Genomic DNA, 20,065 nt, shown 5'->3' on the forward strand with positions numbered 1-20,065 from the left:
AAAATAAGAATAGAATACCTGATTCTATGGAATCACGTGGATTCCAAATCATCGTGGAGCCAAATGGTTTTTCTTTTTGTGGAATCATGATTCCTTGGAAGCTAATTCCAAGGAATTGCGGAACCAAACGCAACCTATTAGAAGTAGAAAAGAATAATTTCATCCACGGTATCAATGTTAGAAATAGAAGTTCTCCCCTTTCACACATGCTTTTTGCACATGACATCATTTTATTTGCTAAAGTGGGTTTAAAAGAAGTCCACAATTTGAAAGCTTGCTTAGACTTCTACTCTCTAGCTAGTGGGCAACATCACTTGTCAGAAATCCTCTTTGACTTTCAGCCCTAACACTCCTAGTAAGCTTAAGAGGTGGTTTTCTAAAATATTAAAGATTCCCTTATGGAGATGGCCCAAAAAAATATCTGGGGTTAACTGTGGAATTTGGATTGGTTAGAAGGACTTATTTAGAGAGGTGGAGGAAAAGACTCAAGGTAGAATCCAAGGTTGGAAGAGCATGCTTCTTTCTCATGTTGGTAAAGAAGTAATGGTGAAGTCAGTTGGTTTGAGTAGTCTAAGTGAAGTCAGTTGTTTTGAGTAGCCTAAATTATGCTACATCACATTTCAAGCTGCTCGTCTCTTATCACAACAGATTAAAAAGTGTCATCACTCAGTTTTATTGGGGTAATAATGAATAGGATAGGAAAATTTGTTGGGTTTCGTGAAGAAGAATGAGTGGATACAAAGAAGGTTGGGTTTAGAGACCTTGAGTTTCAGAACAAAGCTTTTTTAGGCAAACTTGCGTGGAGATTATGTTCTAACCCCTATTCTCATTGGGCTGTATTCTTTAAACAAATCTATTATCCTCATTGTAATTTCTTTGAAGCTAATCCTACCCCTAATCTATCTTGGGCTTAGAGGGGGATCATTGACGGAAGAAAGGTCCTAAAGGATGGACTCCTATGGAATATTGGAATAGGGAAACAAGGTAACGATCTAGGAGGATAATTGGTTACCAAAAAATCCATGTTTCAAGTTTCTCCATCCGGATGTTCGATCTGATCAAATTACATAGGTGGTTGATTTGATTGATCAAACTAATCGAATTCGGAGAGAGGACTTGATTTGGAGCTCTTTTCATCCTGATGATGTTGTAGCTATACACAACATAAAGATTTCCTTGTTTCCTGGGGAAGGTAAGATGATTTTGGGGCTTACCTATAATGGTATATTCTCAATAAAATCAGCATATCATATGTTATGTGATTTGAGAGATAAGGAAATTTCACATTTTAGTGGTGTTAAACTTCAACAAACATAGGTTCCCAAGGAAGTGTGGAAGTTAGTGTGGCAATGTGAAGTTCCTCCTAAACTACAAACTTTCCTTTGGAGGGCACTCTCAGGTGGTTTAGTTACTATTGTAGCTTTAAAAAACAAATATTTGTTAAATGATGCTAGATGTCCTAGATGTGGTGTGGTAGAGGAAACTGTCGAACATATTATTCTTCATTGTCCTAAAATTAAAGTTGTTTGGCACTCTTCTCCTCTAGGTTATAAAGTTCCTCACTCTAATCTCTCTCTCTCTCTCTCAGGTATTATTCAAGCTTGGAGTAAGGTTGGAAATGATAAATAGGAAGTGCACAAAATTTCTTGCATTACAACTTTCATTAGTTGGGAGCTATGACAAGCTCAAAATAGGTTGATTTTTGAAGGAGATAAATATTTTCTTGGCCATATAGTTCAGCAAGCATTAAAAGAAGCTAGGGCTCAAATAGAGGCTATTTGGGTGTTAGATGTGAAGATTGATTCTGTTGCCATTGTGAGTAACTCAAACCAGTTTTGGAAGCCTCCTCCTAAAGGTGTTATTAAGCTAAACTCAAATGCAGCCCTCAAAGACAAGAAAGGAGGTTTGGGTTTTGTTTTGAGAGATCACAAGGGAGCTCCTTCAGGTGTGTTCTCTGTCCCTTACTCTTTTTCTACATCTCTTGAGGGAGAAGCTTTGGGAATACGTAAGGCTCTTCTAGGTGCAGTTGTGGAGGGGTTTGATCATCTCATGGTGGAGAGTGATTGTCAGCAATTGATCAATGTTCTAAATTATAATTTACTACTCCTTTTGATATTTTGAATATTGTAGAGGATAGCATTCACCTCTCTTCTTACTTTATGAATTGTAGTTTTCACTTTATTCCTAGGGGATGCAACACTGATGCTCATTCTCTAGCTAGGAAGGCAGTTACCTTGACAGGGAGGACTAACTAGCCAAATTCCATTACTTGGTTGTTGGATCTCTATAACTTTGACACCTTGTCTTCTTCCTATTTTTTTAAATGAATGTTGATTTTTACCAACAACAACAAAAACCTTATATATTTTACCATATTGTATTATTATTTAAAAAAAAAACACTAAATCACATATATGATGCTTCCCACAATCTATAAATGAATCGTAAACGGGTGTACGATGGTCCTATAGAATTTTCCTTTAAGCATTAAAGAAATATATAATGACTAATACCACTTAGTGAAGAAGTTGTGGGTTCGACTATTGCTAATGGTACATGTAATATCATCATCCCCTATACATTAAAAACTCTTTTGTATCAACAAAAAAGAAGAAATTTGTCAATCACACAAAACCTCGGACGCACCTTTACACTTCATCCACCTTGTTTTAATTTGTTGGAAACCATCACCTTCTATATCACTTTCTTCTATTTATTCTATTATAATTGAACCAAGGTACCTAAAATAAAGGCTTTGTGGAATCTCCTCATCAAGTTCACCATTTTATTATCCGTCTGATTATGATCAAAGTTACATACTACATAATCATCTTCGTTCTACTTCAAAAACTTTTGATTCCAAAGTGCTCTCCACATTTAACGAAAAATTAAAAGTAATTAATTGTAATTCAAAAAAAGTTCTTCTGAAAAAGTTTCTATCTTCCCCTATACTTATTCTTTATATATTCTTATTCCCCTCATAAAGTTTCACCAAAGTGTTTACTACAGATCCACTATGTCACAAGTTCAGGCATAGAGGTAATATTGGAAATCCCTGTTGACTTATTAAAGCCTTTATGGAATAGTGGTGCAGATCATGTCCTACTACGCCACAATAATAACAGATGTTGGGTAGCTTGACAAATTCATGGTCGATCCAGAATTTGATTCCATCGTCAGTGTTAACTTTGAACCCTGGTTTGAATGGCTAGCAATATGGGGTTCAATTCTAAAAATAATAGGTTTCCCAAGTCTCGGAACCGATGAGACATTTTAATTGATATAACTACACCCATTTTACCACCAATTTGCAGTGCAAAGTCTTCCTTGTATAGATGTGGAGGAATATTCAGTGCATGGATTCCGATTTCACACCTATCAAAGACGTACCTCTCTTGCTAGATTTCCAGCTACCATTCTTTGAAAACCATTAGATTGCCTTTTATTAACCATGGGCCTTGTTTGGTTGCCATGCGGATTTCCTCAATTGTACTTAGGTTAACCAGAAACATATTGTCGCCTACAGGTTTAACCTCCACTGGATGTGGGAGATGCCAAGCATTTATAAGGGAAGTTGCCATTGTTCCAAGAGAGACAAATTTCATGGGGAAGACCTTGCCAAAGACAACTGTGGCCCAGGCAAAACCACCTTTGGGGTAGAGGGAACATTCTGTTAAGAGGGATGCAGTTCCAAGTCGGATAGGACATTGTGCTTAACATTAGGCAGCAATGAGAGATGTCCATTGTTAACCTGCAAAGCAAGATGGAAAAGTTAATATATGGGTGTAAAAAGCATGGCTAATAGCTCGGTTGAAGAGCTATAGGAGACAAACAAAATAGTTGAAAGGGAAAGAGATCAAAACCGAAAATTGAAATTTCCATGAGAGAGAGCAAGAGGAGAGAGAGGGAATAGTGAATAGAAAAGGTAGTGTTAATGGACAGAACAAAACAAAAAAAGTAAATAGCAAATAGCAGAATAGCATAAGCAAACAAACTATTTTAAAAAGCTAACAAGTGACAAATAGCAAACGAAAGTAGGTAGTAAATTGCTAAAGAAAACAAATCAGTAAGGTGTAGAACAAATAAGATAGCAATAAAATCAAAGTGGAGCTGTTGGTGTTGGGACCTTCTGAAAATAAATGGGGAAAAGTAAATCGGTGAAAGCATCGTTTTTAAAGTGGGGTTATAGTTCTGAAGGCAAAATTTCAGAGATACAGAAAAGCATGTATTAAAACGTAGTTAAGCGGTTAAAACGCTCAATTTGGAGAAAATGCAAAGAACCAATATGCAAATCGGCATTTGGAGAAAACGTAGAAAAAGCGTTATCACCACCGCAGAAGAGTGGATACTTTCCAGAGGAGTTGCCTTCAAGAGAGCCAACAAGTACGGTGATGATAAGCTTACTAGTGTTGTAAGAGTTGTTGGACCTTCACTCATTGAAAGCAGAATGAGAGAAATAGGGGAGACCTGCAAGCGGCAGGAGAGCGGAGGACCCTTCGACAACAAGGGAAAATGATCATCAATAGTTGATATTCACTAATTGATATTGCCCAACGCAGACCATTGCTACAAGAATTCCCCACCTTCCAAGACTTAAAATTGCCCACACTACCCCTGAAATTAATCATCTTTTCTTTGCAAATGATGCATGCTCTTTACCCCGCAAAATTAAAAAAATGCGGCATTACTAACCCAAATTCTTCAAGAATACCAAGCCAACATCCAGTAGGGGTGTTCCCTCTTCTGTAAGAGGCCTGGTTTCCCAAGTCCTAAACATTCAGGAAGTCCCTTCTCATGGAGTCTACCTCAGCCTTCCCTCGTATTAGGAAGTCCAAATCCCAGGTTTTCTCTTTCTTATATGAGAGGCTTCGTACAAAATTAGAAGAATGGAAGAAAAACTTTCCTCCCACGCTGGGAAGGAAATCCTTGTTAAAGCAATTGCAACTAAGATTCTGACATATACTATGTCAAACTTCCTCCTTCCCAAAGAAATGACAAATAAATTATCTAGGTTGATCTTCAATTTTTGGTGGACAAATAGGGACAACTCTGGCATTAACGAGATTAAGTGGGACACCTTGTGCCACCCAAAACAACATGATGGCCTTAATTTTTGCAATCTCCACTCCTTTAATAAAGCTTTATCGGCAAAATAAGGATGGCACCTCCTAACCAATCCAACCTCCCTTTGGGTGCGCATGGTTATGGCAAAGTACCTTTTACACTTCCATTTCCTGGATGTTGTTGTTCCTAAAAGGGCCTCTTAGGGTTGGAAAAGCTTTATGGCATGCCGCAAAGTATTGAAGCTTGGGCTCCTTAGATGTATCAGCAACGACTTCACCACCCACATTTTCCTTGACCCCTAGTTACCCCTCCTTCCATCCCCGCACCCCTCAAGGTCCCCTAGCCCTACCGCTCCAATTGTAGTATATGATGTCATTGATTTTCATACACATACATGGAATGTGCATCTCCTTAATGCTTGGTTCACTCTAGTAGAACAACGGGCCAATATTTCCATCCCAGTCTTATCTCTCGATATTCCTGACACATGGATTAGGAAAATCTCTTAGGATGGTTGCTTCTTGGTCAAATCCACCTATCATGCTACAACTAATTCATTCTCCACCCCCAACAGCCTTCCTTTCCAGGCCGGTCCCCCCCCCCCAATGAAGTAAACTTTGGTACACCGCAACCCTCCTTAAAGTAAAAACCTTTCTTTGGAGAGTAGCTCTTAACGGTATTTGTACCCAGCAGACCCCTTTTGCTAGGAACAACACCCCATCCCCCATTTGTCTACTTTGTGCATCTCAGGTTGAAACTATTTCCCATATTTTATTTCATTGTGATTTTGCGCTTGCTTGCTAGCGAGTTTCTCCATTACGTATTGATACATCTGCCTTTCGTGGTACTAGTATTCACAATTGGTTGCACTTTCTAGATGCAAAATTCAACACCTTAGGTGTGCTACCACATGTTTATACATTAAATAGTTTTCCTGCCGTGTTGTGTCATTCACCGCCTCCTGAAGCCAATGCTTTTGGTACTCAAAGCTTTACTCCAATTTGCACTAGCTTCCATGTCTTTTCCGATGCAGCTTTGGAACGTGCTACATCACATGCAAGTAGAAGCTATATCATGTGGAGCTCTACAAGGCAATTTGTCGTAGCTCACTCCACCTTCAGTTTTGGTTTGTTTGTCCATTCTATGGAATGAGAAGCTCTTCAAGACAGCTTATTTGCATTTTCACATCTTAATATTACTTAGGTTATTTTTTCTTATGATTGTCTGCCTACCATTCAAGCCTTGAATGGCCAGGTTGTCGTCCTTGATTGGTCTAGTGATGGGTTAGTCGAGGATATTTTGTGACTTTCTTGCTCTCTCCAGTATGTTTAGTTTTGTTATATCATCAGGACTTGTAATAGCTATGTTGACTTCTTAATCCGTGGTGCAAAGAAGTTCCATCTGAACAATGTTTGGTGGCAGTCCCCGCCAGTTGGTTTTGTAAATAACAATGACCTTTCCTCTAGTATTACACTAGAAGCTCTAATATAATATCGTTTTCCATTTGACCCAAAAAAAATAATTTTAATAGCCAAATTTTACTCTAGTTTTGTCCCTTTAGTCGACAAAACCATTTTTGGGGGTTTGGGCCCGCGGGGGGGGGGGGCTTTTTTTCTTTTTATTTTTTTTTTCTGGGCCCCCCCGGGTGAAAAAATTTTTTCCCCTTTCTTTCTTTTTTTTTTTTTTTATTTGGCAATTTTATTTGCCGGCCCCCCCCCCCCCCCCCCCCCCCCCCCCCCCCCCCCCCCCCCCCCCCCCCCCCCCCCCCCATCAACATTTTTTCTTTCTTTCTTTCTTTCTTTCTTTCTTTCTATAAGAATTCATTTATATGATATTAGGGTATTGTTTTTTATTTTTTCCTTTTCCCATCTTTTATAGATGGTTTTTATTTTTAATTTTTATTTATGTTTTATTTTTCCTTTGATGGATTCCTATAAAAGGAGGATAAATAAAAAGAAATGCATCTACTTATATTTAATGAATTATTATAAAAAATGGAAGAAGAATTAAAGTACATTTAATCACATTTGTGAATTCCTATAAAAAGAAAAAAGGTAGAAAAATTAAAAGAAAATTTTCTATAAAAAATAACAAAAGAAAGAAATATAAAACACTCAAATAAAAAATAATTTCTACAGAGAAGGAGAAAAGAAGGTAAAGATAATGAGATAAAAACAAAGGATAGTTTGAACATTTTAAAATACCAGTGAGAAATCGAAATTTCCATTCTTCATATTTAAAAAAAAATCATAAATAAATTTTAAAACTCCTAATAATATGACTTGTAGATGGTAAGTTGAGCAGGTGATTGAACAATGAATCAGCATCCAATCCATCCATTTCAAGGTAAAATTATACACTGAGAAAAAATTATACACGAGAAAGCCTGTTCTTCAATCGATTGGGTCAAGATTGAGTTTCGATTTTCGATTCTTCTTCCAAATTAACATACTGAGGGAGAAGACGTTACTGTTCTGCCATCAGGCATACATGGTTTGGCGACCCAGAACGTTTTCTTCGAGTAGACACAAGGGAGTTTTTTTCTGCTCTTTATTGGAATCCCAACGCGGCCGCTCAAAGGTGTATTTACCGACTTCAATCCCTACTTTTTTCCCCCTTTCCTGCTTAGTTTTTATTTTGGCGCCGATTTATTGACTGCCATTGTTCGATGAAAGTCCTCTGCCGTTGTATTTCTAGTTGTGGATGATCTCATTGTATCTTCTTTGGTGAACGGAGCTGCTTGTCTTGCTCTGAACTAAGGCTGGTAGATATCTCGTTTTCATGCTCAGGTGATTCATTTGATACGTGAAACACCCAAAACAGCCACTTTTAGTAGCTTGTGCATCAAATTGTATGCTATGATAAATTCATGAACTCCTCCCCCACCAGGCCACCCTCCCAAAAAAAAAAAAAAAAAGGGAAAAATAAATTCGTGAACAGCAGCAAGCTTCAGTGCGCCCTTTCTGGTTCAAGAGTTGCTGTTGGTGTAAGTTCCATCGACTTGGAATTGATCTGAATAAAGTCTGTGTGTTTCTAATGGCCGTGGACTGGATGCTTTTTAAGTTTGTTTTAATCATAAGGAATTGCCGAATTGGTATTGTTAAGCTCAGAGACAAAAAGGGAAAAGAAATTTCTGGGTGGGTTTTCTGTTGTTTCTATTCTTTCTATTGTTTATATATTTATTCGTAGTGAACCAATTTTTCTTACCAAAAATCATCAGAGATATTTTGTAAATTTCTTTTGGGTATTTATCCATGTAACTATGGAAGGTGATGTTCCTGAAAATCATAATATGTACATGTATCGTTCATTTTAGAACTTTTCCTAGTCAGAGTTGGGAGTGCACATAATATCTGAGGCACATGCAGGGACATATAAAGATGCCTAAACTGATGATGAATTGAATTCAAGTTGACTCGATTGGGACTAACCATTATGCATTTCAATAAGCAAGCTCTGTTCCTCTTGTTTATGCTAATTTTATCTATTATCTTACTATTAAAATTGATTCCCCAGTTTTCTCTCTCTCCTTCTTAGTGGTTTATACTCATGTGTTACACAGTTACAGTGACGAACATTTTTATTCTGCTCACTTAAGATCTTTAAAAGAACTGCAGTTTTGGGAGTTCATGTAATAAATTTTGTTAAAAACCACAACTTCCACATTTTTCATGGATATTCCATATGCGGTTTACAGGTAATGCTACCACTCATTTGAGAAGTTCAGTCTTGAGTGGGATCCTACAAGTGTGTCAAGGCTGTACAGGAATCTCCAGAAAACATGAAAGTTGGTGCTTTTTTTGAGAGGTGATATCCAATATAAGGTGAACTTGAATATATAGTGTGTTACTGTATATACATTCCTTGCTTGGTTGCTGGATCAGTCTCAAATGTTTTGTAATGGTGAAGGTTTAATTAAAGCATAGCAATTAAGGAATTTTGGCTGCACAAGACATGAGTGGGACAGGAACAGCAGACTTCTTCTGTAGAGAGGCTCAGCGCCTGGGCTATGTTGCACGGTCTGCCTTCAAGGTTGAAATTTTATCCAACTATTATTCAGGTTATATTTTGACTGGTTTGTTTGTTGGAAAATCAATAACCTTTTCTATGTTTCCTTGCAAGCACAGCTACTGCAGATGCAAAAGCAATACAAATTAATAAAACCTGGGGCATCTATTCTAGACCTTGGTTGTGCCCCCGGCGCATGGCTTCAGGTAAGTTTCCATCCTTAAAAGAGAAAGAAATAATCTGTGCCACCTTGGAGTTAGATTTCTCTGCTCTGAATAATATATTATTTTATAAACTGAATGCAGGTAGCTTGTCAGAGCTTAGGTCCCTTGAAAAATGGTGGGGTTGTTGTGGGTATTGATCTAAAGGTGAGGAATCAAACATGTTTCAGCTAACAAGTAATGAAGTTAAAGAAAAATAATTATCAAATCAAGAAAAGTGAGCATTTCATTCTCAATGTTTATATTTTTAAAAATATTTTGCCCCTTTATTGTAAACGTGTTGGATTTCAGAGCAGAAGGTGAAAGTTCCTTCTCTTCATTGTGATGCAAGAGTACAAACTGTTTGTGCTGATGTCATGAATCTTTTGAAGAATGAAGCTAGGGCACTCTCTCCTCAGGTATTAAGCAGTTACTTGTACTGTCTCATACCATTAGTTGCTATACATTGAGATTGCTAGTTCTAACTTCTAATTGTACTGTTGAGTGTTTCAAAATATCTAGATGCTAATGGTGGTAATTGTTGTCAGTCTACAAACAATTGGGCTTTAGAATTTCCATAAATATTTTAAGAAAAGAGAGAGGCACAGAGCATGTAATGATACTTGATTGTTTCGTGCTCACTATGTGTTACATGGCAGCTTAGATGGGGCCCAAATTTGTGTACAGTAGCTGTTTATAGAGAAACGGATGGATAATTGGCTATATAATTACCCATAAGTTGGGATTAAAATAAATAGCAGTAATCTAGAACAGCAGGTTAACAACCCTTACTAAAGAAAACCAGCAACCTGGTCAAAGTAGATACTCAAACAAGTCAATTGATAGAATCACGAGTCTAGACACACATGCACTAACCACTTAATGCAATTAAAGGCTCTTACAATGATCTTCAATGGAAAAAGAAAAAGAATGATTTTTTTTTAAAAATAAAGTAACTAAAGAAGAAAGGGGAAAAAAATAAAAACTAAAGGAGAAGTAGTAACTAGTGAAGTTTCCCTCAAATATTTAAACAATGATTACAAAGATTCCGGAGGAGTCATAGATGGTTGCTCGTGGAGAGGTCATGGGTCACTCTGTATGCTATCTCTTTTATAAGGCCTTTGACAAAAAAAATGATTACAAAGATTCGGAAGTCATAAGGTTGCCGTATAGCTTGTTGCTTTATAGGCCACCTAGGCAATCGAATCTGAAACCCCTACATGGGATCCTGCTATAGTAGAGTGGGGACTAGCATACATTTTTGTTTCTAATCTAATTAAGAGTTTAAAAAATTAATTATTTATTCTTTTTTTTTTTTTAAAGAACACTTCGATTTACTTAAGAATGAGAAAAATAAACAGATAATACCTCCCCAGCAACGGCCTAAAAACTTGGTTATTGTTGTATTGTGAAGAATTGCTCATCAAAGTATATTATTCACAAGACTCCAATAAGGTATTTATAGTTACAACCTAGTTAAGCCCTATACTAAGTAGAAGAAAAGGAAAATATAAAACAAATAGAAATAAAACACTAGACTTATTAGGAAACATAATTCTATTCTAATTTGAAAACCTCAGTCCATGTTTTCAACACTCCCCCTTAAGTTTGAGCATAGATATTTATCATGTCTAACTTGCTCATAATGTAATTGAATACCTTCATGCTCAAGCTCTTTGTTGAGCACATCAGTCCGTTGCTTGTTTGAAGTAACAAAGGTGATATGGATCAACCCACCCTCAACCTTCTCTTTGATGAAATGTCTATAAATCTCCACATGTTTAGTCCTATCATGCTGTACTAGGTTATGAGCTATGTTGATCGCTGACTTATTATCTGAGTATAACTGTATAGGAATATCCAAATCTGTCCCAACCTCTTGAAGCAACCCCTTAAGCCATAGTACCTCACAAATGCCTTGAGCAGTTGCCCTAAACTCCGCCTTGGCATTGGACCACGCAACCACAACTTGTTTCTTGTTTCTTCAAGTCACAAGGTTACCTCCCACATACACACAATACCTAGAGGTAGACCTCTTATCATCTGGACATCCTGCCCAATCTGCATCTGTATGTGCCTCAATCTTCAAATGTCCATGAGCTAAAATTAAAATTCATTTTCTGGAGTAGTCTTCAAGTATCTCAAGATCCGATATACTGCATCCAAATGTGAGTAGGGATCATGCATATACTAGCTAACAAGACTAACTGCAAATGTGATGTCAGATCTAGTGTGAGATAGATAGATAAACTTTCCCACTAATTTTTGATACCTTATCTTGTCAACTAGTTCTCCTTCCTATGCCTTCAAGTGTAGGTTAGGCTCAATAGGAGTCTTAGCAGGCTTACATCCTAGCATCCCAATTTCCTTCAAGAAGATCAAATGTATACTTCCTCGGGTTAGATATACACCGCTAGTAGAATATGCCAATTCTAAACCTAGGAAATATCTGAGTTTTTCCATGTCTTTGATCTCAAATTCAGTTCCCAAAAAAGTCTTCAATGCTGAAATCTCATCATCACTACTGCTTGTGATCACAATATCATCCACATATACTAAAAGTATAATAGTGTGGGAACCATCTCTTTTAATAAACAAAGTGTGGTCTGCATTGCTTTGCTTATAGCCATTAGATATCATTGCCTTATGGAACCTTCCAAACCACGCTCTTGGAGATTGCTTCAACCTATATAAAGCCCTCTTTAAGTTGCACACTTTCATATAAGTCTCTGTAGTAGAATACCCAGGTGGTATATCCATATATACCTATTCTTGGAGTTCTCCATGCAAAAAGCATTCTTCACATCTAATTGTTGTAAACCCCACCCTTTATTAATTGCACATGAAATAATAATACGAAATGTGTTCATCTTGGCAATGGGGGCAAATGTCTCCTGGTAGTCAACGCCATAAGTCTGAGTGAAGCTTTTGACCACCAATCTTGTCTTGTACCTTTCAACAGTCCCATCTACCTTGTGCTTGATCACAAACACCCATTTGCACCCAACAGTCTACTTTCTTATGGGCAAAGTCACCAAGTCCCACCAAGATGGCCAGTAAGACCACGAGCACCAACAGAGAGGGAAACTGAACGAGACCATCTAAGATAATTTGTCCCATTAAGTTTCACAGTGGTCATCTGAAGTGGAGAAAACTCACGATCCCTATGAATGGAAGACATTGGAGACTCTTCAGATGTACCAGATAAGGGAGATATGCGATCAGCCATCATCGTAAGGAGAAATCATTCAAATTTACAAATAGCTCCCCTGAACGTTTTCAAAATTATGAAAAAGTCCTTGAAATTGTTCAAAATTGTAGAAAAGTCCCTGAATTTTTTCGAAATTACGAAAAAGTGATAAGAACCTACTAATACCTCTGAAAATTAATACGAAAATATAAGAATTAACAAGATAGATTGGTTTTAATGGTGCCAATCACCCCCACACCCAAAGGTGCCCCTCAGCCTACGGCTGCCCAAGAAAACTCTCAAAACATTTGATCCCCTCTCTCATCAATTTCCCTTCTATTTATCACTCCTCAACTAACCCTAATGATCTCTCTCCTCCACATGACATCATCCTAGGGCCGCCCTAAAGATCTCTCTGCTCCAGGAGGATAAATAGAAGGGAAAGAGAGGGGTGGGAGAGGGCCCTCCTCCACATGGCGTCATCCTAGGGCCCTAGGATGATGTCATGTGGAGGAGAGAGACATTGGGTAGGGGGGAAGGAAATGAGAGAGAGGGGATCGAATGTTTTAAGAGTTTTCTTGGGCAGGGGGGGGGGGGCACCTTTGGGTGTGGGGGTGGCGGGGCCCGATAAAACCGGCCTATCTTTTGTTAATTCTTGTATTAATTATTGTATTAATTTTTGAGGTATTAGTAGGTTCTTATCAATTGGTAATTAGAGCAAACACGATCCTAGGGAAGTGATGGCACTGCCTTCGTTTTCTGGTGAAGGAGAAGTTTAGAGATGGATTCTAGAGGTTCTAATGTTTTGCTGGGAGAACTAGATCGAGGAAGAGTAGTAGTTGAGGGTGGCGATCCAACATTTGGAAGGAGAGGCACTCAACTAGATCTATTGCAAAAACTGGATGAAATTTACCTTGACAAACTTCAAGAAGGTGTTGGTTATCAATTTCGGTAACAGGAAGGATGCAAAGCTTCCTCATATCAAATCTGCATCGGTTCTTGGAGAGGAGGAATCGCAGCACCACTTCAATCAAGCACAGGGAAGTGTGCGCAGGAAGCTGCCGAGGGTTATGGCTAATTAGTTGCAGAAGGTGTTTCTCACCGAACCATGAGAAGAGTGCCAAATAAAGGTTTGATGGTTGAGGCTATTGCTCCTAGCAATGGAATACAAAACGAGGGTCACACGGGGACTGGAAGCTGGTAGGAAGCGCCTGGCGGGAATCAGCAGGCGATGGTGAAGATGTCTGATCACAGAAAAGGGAGAAGACGATGGAGTTTTAGGGTTTTTGGGGTTGGTTCGGGTCAACTCAAACCGGCTTATGGGTTTGGTTCACATATTAAGAGCCAAAATTCTTATCATTTGGGCCCAACCCAGGTATGCAAAATATCAAACTTAGACCCAAATAAAACCAAGTTTAAAGATTGGGCCGTTAGTTTTCCCAAGAAACCCCCTTGGGCCCAACCCATTCCATTAACCCCAAGCCCATCTCATTTCATTAACACATATTTCTTAACCCACTCAGCAGAATTATTTTGGGCCCATTCCGTTCTTATTACCCAAAGCCCAATCCATTCCATCAAACCCACGCCCAACCTATTTCTCTTAACCCATGGTTTGAATTGGGACCCCACCCATTCAAAAGACTCACCTCGGGCCCAGCCCACTCCATTCACCCAATACCCAGCTTATCATTTTCCATTCATGGGTTTAAGTGGTTGAACCCCACCAACTCAAAAGACCCACTATGGGCCTGGCCCATTTCATCACCACAAAACCCAGTTTCTATCCATTCTAAATTGGACCCAAATAACTCGGTTGGACCAAGACCCAACCCCAAGACTAGTACGAACCAAGGACCTACCCAAGTAACGGTCCGATCGAACAATCGTCTTCAACCTCTGAACTTCAAGATGGAAAGGGAGGCAGCGACGTTGGGGCTGCAGCACTGAGGGAGATCCTGGAGCCAACTTGGAGACAAATGCCAGAAGGGCAAAAGCATGGGCTGCTGTTGAGAGATCCCTGAATTTTCGGCTGCAGGAGGCCGAAGCCAAAGCTGCAGCTGCTGAGGAAAATGAGCGGTCCATGAATGAACGGCTATCACAAACTTTATCTTTGCATTACTATTCTTGAAGCTCAGATCTCATGTCTTAGAGCAGAGCAAACACAGCTAAGACGCTCCATTGAAAATGAAAGGCAGAGAGCTGCTGAGAACAGACAGGAATACCTTGCGGCAAAGGAGGATGCTGATACTCATGCAGGCCGTGCCAGCCAGCTTGAGGAAGAGCTTAGGGTGCTTAGAAGGAAACATAAGCAAGAGTTGCAGGATTCAATAGCGAACAGAGAACTTTTACACCAAGAGTTAGAACGGGAGAAGAAAGCTGTTCTCTCATCATCCTCTTCATATTTTGTTCTTCAGACCATTGCAGATAAGGGAGATCCTGGAGCCAACTTGGTAATGCTTGCGAAGAATGATGCTTTTGATTCTTAGCATTTTCCTTTCGACATCAGATTCATTTTGAAGGTGTTTTTGGGGGTATTTTTGGGCAATTACACGACTCACGGGCAATTGCAAGACACCAACCTCTCAATCACTGTGGCAAACATGTGAAGTCTACACTTCAAAATTTCCATCCCCTTGAGGAGTGAGGACACCATGTGGAGGAGAGAGAGTATTAGGGTTAGTTGAGGAGTGATAAATAGAAGGGAAATTGATGAAAGAGGGGATCAAATGTTTTGAGAGTTTTCTTGGGCAGCTGTAGGCTGAGGGGCACCTTTGGGTGTGGGGGTGAGTGGCACCATTAAAACTAATCTATCTTGTTAATTCTTGTATTTTCATATTAATTTTCAGAGGTATTAGTAGGTTCTTATCAAAAAGTCCATGAGATTGTTTGAAATTGCAGAAAAGTCCCTGAACTTTTTGAAATTATGAAAAAGTCCCCCAAAAATTTCTAAATTACGAAAAATCTGTGAATCGAGAAAAGAAAGTCGAAGAGAGTAGAAAAGAGAGAAAGAGAGATTAGATAGCAAAGGGTTTCTTGTTCGTCGTCTCCGTTCTTTGCCTTTTCGCATCAGCTCCAGCTCTGAATGGACCCTTAGTTTAAAACTGAGAAAGCCTCACCTGTCACTACTAAACTTCGAAACCAAGGTTCATGTCTGAACTCGATGTCCAGATTCTACTGCCTTCGATCCTTTTGCAGAGGCAAATGCTGAGGACTCAGGTGCTGGATCGAAAGAATATGTGCATGTCCATATACAACAAAGAAATGGTAGGAAAAGCTTGACTACGGTGCAGGGTTTGAAGAAGGAATTCTGCTGCAATGGTGATGCTGCCCAGGAGCAGCGGCAGCGATAGTGACAACAAAAGAAGGAAAAAAAGCAGCGACAGCGGCAGTTAGCGGCAGCGATAACGGTAGAGGTAGTGGGAAATCAAGAGAAAGTTTCTCTAGTTCTCTCTTTCTTCCTTAATCGAAATTAGGCTTTGATACCATGATGTGAAGAATTGCTCATCAAAGTATATTATTCACAAGACCTTAATAGGGTATTTATAGTTACAACCTAGTTAAGCCCTATACTAAGTAGGAAAAGGAAATATAAAACAAATAGAAATAAAACTCTAGACTTATTAGGAAACATAATCCTATTCTAATTAAAAAACCTCAGTCCATGTTTTCAACAGTTTATAAAATAAAATTAACTGCAAGTGCACGGTATCATGTAGCTTATATTTTAATCCTCTTACTAATAACACGAGTAGGCAAAATTTAAAATTTTATTATTAATTGTTTAAACTAAATTAGAGGTCCTAACACATGCATCTAACGAAATTGAATAAGAAAAAAAAAGAACAAATATAATCTAACCATTCACCATTGGAAAAAATGCATAAATAAATAAAGATAAGAATAATAGATACAAAGAACAAATAAATAAATAACAAGGAAGTGGTTCGAGTGTCAGCTCAAGATCAAGGGAAGGGGAGTGTAGCTAAATGCCTTTGATCGTGGACCCTTTACCTTAGCTTACAGTCCACTGATCGGGGGAAGGATATTAAAAAAAATGCAAAAGGAAATAACAGAACGATAAATATCAGAGCAAGAAATAAAAGGGGAACCTTAACCCCTTTTTATTTTAACTTAATGAAAATTAGCAAAATAGGAAAACCCCCATGCACAGGAGGAAATGTTACAACCTAAGTTTTTCACAAGATGGAAATTCTATATATCTTAAGTTTCTTTTTTTTTTTTTTTTTTTTGGGGGGGGGTGTTGCAAATGATGCAGTTATGTGTGTTCGATTGGGCATTCACCAATGGGTTTAACACTAGTACCTATGATATGCATAAAAGGGGAACCCCCAAAAGGTGTCCAGTTGCACATTCTTGAACAAGTTTAACACTGGTACCTGCAATATTCGATGTGAAATATCTACTGGCAACAATGAGATAAGTAGCTGACTCTTAACTAGGCTGTGGGAGGAAACCCTAAATTGCCCTTGCAGGCTACATAACCCAATGGTCACACAGTTTGACTCCTCACTTCCGATAAACATTTCTTTAACAGAACATGTTCCAAAATTTATTTTGTGACTTGATTGTTATCTTAATGATCTGAATTCAAGTTGGAAATAGTATTATACTGGAATTGTTACCTTCAGCAGCGTTCTGAAACCTAGCAATTGCCCCTTGGTAAGCTGGTACAAACTGGTGGAGCGGCCCCCGGATTCAACCCCCCCCCCCTCCTCCTGAAAGATACCACAAATCCTCTTTGATCAAGTTGGTTGTGCATAAATTGAACAGTTTTGGTTGAGAAACAAATAAGTGATTCAGTCACAAACATGGGCCAGTGGCTGGTTGAAACCTTGCCTTTTACTTTCCTTGGAATTTATCTGCTTCTTTTTATCTCCTTAAAGTGAAATGTCTTTATTTATTAATTACTATTATTTTTTTATTTTGATACAATATGAATCTATTGAAGTTATGTTAACAGTTTCTTTTTCGTTTCTTTGTTCAATTGTTTGAAACTCTGATCTCTTGGAAATCAATAGCTTGGATTCTCTAGATTTGCAGAACTAGAAATTCTAGGGAGCGTTAATTCTCTTGCTTTCTTGTTTATGTCATCACTTTACCATGCAAAGGGTCAAGGTGTTAGTGTTACTGTCTTCCATGATGAGATGGATTATGACTGGCCTCTGGAAGAACTGTCAGAACCTTTTCTGGTACCATCTTATGTGACCATCAGTTAGAGAATGTTTATCTAGATTCAGCCATGGTTGTCAAGGTGTTGCCCTAGACACCCGGGGTGCTTTGGTGATACCTATGCTTCCAGGTGTTGCCTTGGTTTTTGCCTTGATTTCCCCGCTTCAGACTCCTTGGTTACCCAGGCGTCATGACCGCTATGGTTCAGGCAATGAAGGAACCTAGTAGTTTATCTGTTCCCAAGTAGCACTAAGTACTAACATGGGTTTAACATTATCATTTTCAGGGGAAAGGATTTTCTGTGATTCTATCTGATATGTGCCCCCTTGTTTCTGGAATTACAACTAAAGACGCTGCTTTATCTGTGGAGTTGGGGATGCGGGCACTAGATTTGGCCATTGGCAAAGCTGCCTTTTGTCACCCAGATGACAGTGATGCTGAGGACTTGGATGATTCCAGTTCTGGGATAGACAGGAATGGCATTTTGCAACCTGGGGGAAATCTTGTAGTTAAGCTTCTTGAAAGCGAAGATGTTAAAGGTGACTAGCTACTAAACGTTGCACATAATCATATTATTCTGTGTTTTCATGTCTGTCTTACCTTCTCATGGCTTTGCACCCTGCAGAATTCAGTCAGATCTGCAAGCCACTTTTCAAAAAGGCATCGTGGTTAAGGCCCAAAGCTACAAGGTCATCTTCTAGAGAGATATATTTGATTTGTCAAGGCTTGCAGTAAGGAATTGTGGCAATTAAACCGAGGCAATTTTTTAATTCCTGGAACTAATATCAGTTGCATGAAATCAAGATCATTAGAGAAGTTGTCATCTCAAAAAGTCTTGGCTGGGACATTTCTGTTTATGGTGAATACCCAAGGGGACAAAAGCAGAAGGTGAAGAAGAGGGATGAGACCAGGGCAATTTTATCATTTATATTCAAAATTGGAATTACTTAAGGGCCTGTTTGGTTACATGAGTCTAGAGATTTCAAATATCCAGGAATTTCAAATCTATGGAGTCATAATTCATAAAGTTAACTGTTTGGTTAACCTAAATCTGTGGAATGAAGTCTGTGAATTCATCCGGAAAACTATTTGGTTGATGTGATTTTTGTGAATGCTCAAATGTTTAGCGCTTTTATGGTAGAGATGAAATCTCAAGATTTCACCCCATACCAATAAATCTACATATTCAGGTTTTTAGTATAAAAAGATGAATCTCTATATTTCATGAATTCAAGAATTTTCACCACCAAACGGGTATAAATCTTGTATTCATGAATTTGTAAGGATTTGAAATCTGTGGATTCATGTAACCAAACAGGCCTTAATAGAATCTAAGTGAGTCTATTATGCGTGAACTCTTAAGCTGCGTTTGTTTGCTGGAATAAAGGTGGGGTGGAAAAAAGGGTAAGAAAATTCTTGAAAAAAATGTAGATTTCTTTTTTTTTCCTTAAATCCCAAAATGGTAGATTGTTTGATTACTTGGGGTGGGAAAGTGAGAGGCAAATTTCCCCAACTTTCCCACCCCAAGCTTTTTTAAAACTACATATTTGGTAGGACTTTGTGGAAAAGTTGGGAAAAGTAAAAAGTGGGACTCACCTTTATCACTTTTCCACAAAATTCTTTTCTTTCTTTCTCCCTCACCTCACAACACATGGGACCAACATGTTTTTTTTTTTCTCACCTCTTTTTTCTCACTCCACCTTTGCAAACAAACGTAGCCTTAGTAATAGAAGAGTAAGTTACAAGTAATTTTTTTGCGTAAGGGAAGCAACAAGAGTTTTACCCTAGTGAGTTATAAATTAAAAAAAAAAAATCTCTTTTTTTTGGGTAGAGTGTACATCTCATTTCTTATGAACGCATACATAATGGTTTCACTTGTGTTGCGCTGGCACTCCATCTAAGGTCAGCTCAATTAAATGTTATTTAATTAGGTCCAGCTACCATTCCATTCTCCATAAGTTTTCTGGTTAGGGTTGGTTGGGGAATGGGAGGGAACTGTAGGTGTCCATTCAAAAATTTATGGAAATATAAGTAGGTGTCATATGCTACACAAGATCAGGCTTTCTCTCTTGAGAGCCCAAGACCCGTATTAGTTAGAGTGTGCAGCAGCTCTCTGTCAGGAGAGAACATAGGAGTGGAGTTCATATGAGACTCATTAAAAGTTTCACCGTTATTTTACTTTTTTTCAATATTTACAGGTGGGTTTTACCACTATTATGTGGTTCAAAAAGTGTTTGGAAGCATATTGCTCTCCTGAGAGGTCATTTAAATTCGTCAATTCTAATGGAAATCAAACACTATGGCTGCGTTTGTTTGCAAAGGCGGAGTGGGAAAAAAAAACTTGTAGGCCCCATATGTAGTGGGGTAAAGGTGAAGAAAAGGAAAGTGTGAAAAAATATTAATTGTGGGT

The 20,065-nt window shown here is 38.5% G+C and overlaps 1 protein-coding gene across 3 annotated transcripts; it reads left to right on the forward strand.

The window, feature by feature from the left end:
- The first annotated feature begins 7,354 nt into the window (after window positions 1-7,354).
- Window positions 7,355-18,801, forward strand: LOC149011923 (FtsJ-like methyltransferase family protein). Of its 3 annotated transcripts, XM_089164292.1 has the most exons (9): window positions 7,355-7,410; window positions 7,549-7,644; window positions 8,762-8,888; window positions 8,974-9,096; window positions 9,192-9,278; window positions 9,378-9,440; window positions 9,590-9,691; window positions 17,942-18,194; window positions 18,281-18,801. In XM_089164292.1, exons 4-9 carry the CDS (start codon window positions 9,019-9,021, stop codon window positions 18,388-18,390), a joined length of 693 nt encoding a protein of 230 aa, XP_089020418.1. In that variant the 5' UTR covers window positions 7,355-7,410; window positions 7,549-7,644; window positions 8,762-8,888; window positions 8,974-9,018; the 3' UTR covers window positions 18,391-18,801. The 3 variants fall into 3 exon arrangements, with proteins under 3 accessions (XP_089020418.1, XP_089020416.1, XP_089020417.1); XM_089164290.1 differs by lacking the exon at window positions 7,355-7,410 and having other exon boundaries at window positions 7,426-7,644; XM_089164291.1 differs by lacking the exon at window positions 7,355-7,410 and having other exon boundaries at window positions 7,426-7,644; window positions 8,762-8,871.
- The last annotated feature ends 1,264 nt before the right edge of the window (window positions 18,802-20,065 follow it).

This window comes from Hakea prostrata, chromosome 7 (assembly GCF_041222555.1).
Source record: "Hakea prostrata isolate BN-2017 chromosome 7, UWA_Hpros_2, whole genome shotgun sequence".
Lineage (NCBI taxonomy): Eukaryota > Viridiplantae > Streptophyta > Magnoliopsida > Proteales > Proteaceae > Hakea > Hakea prostrata.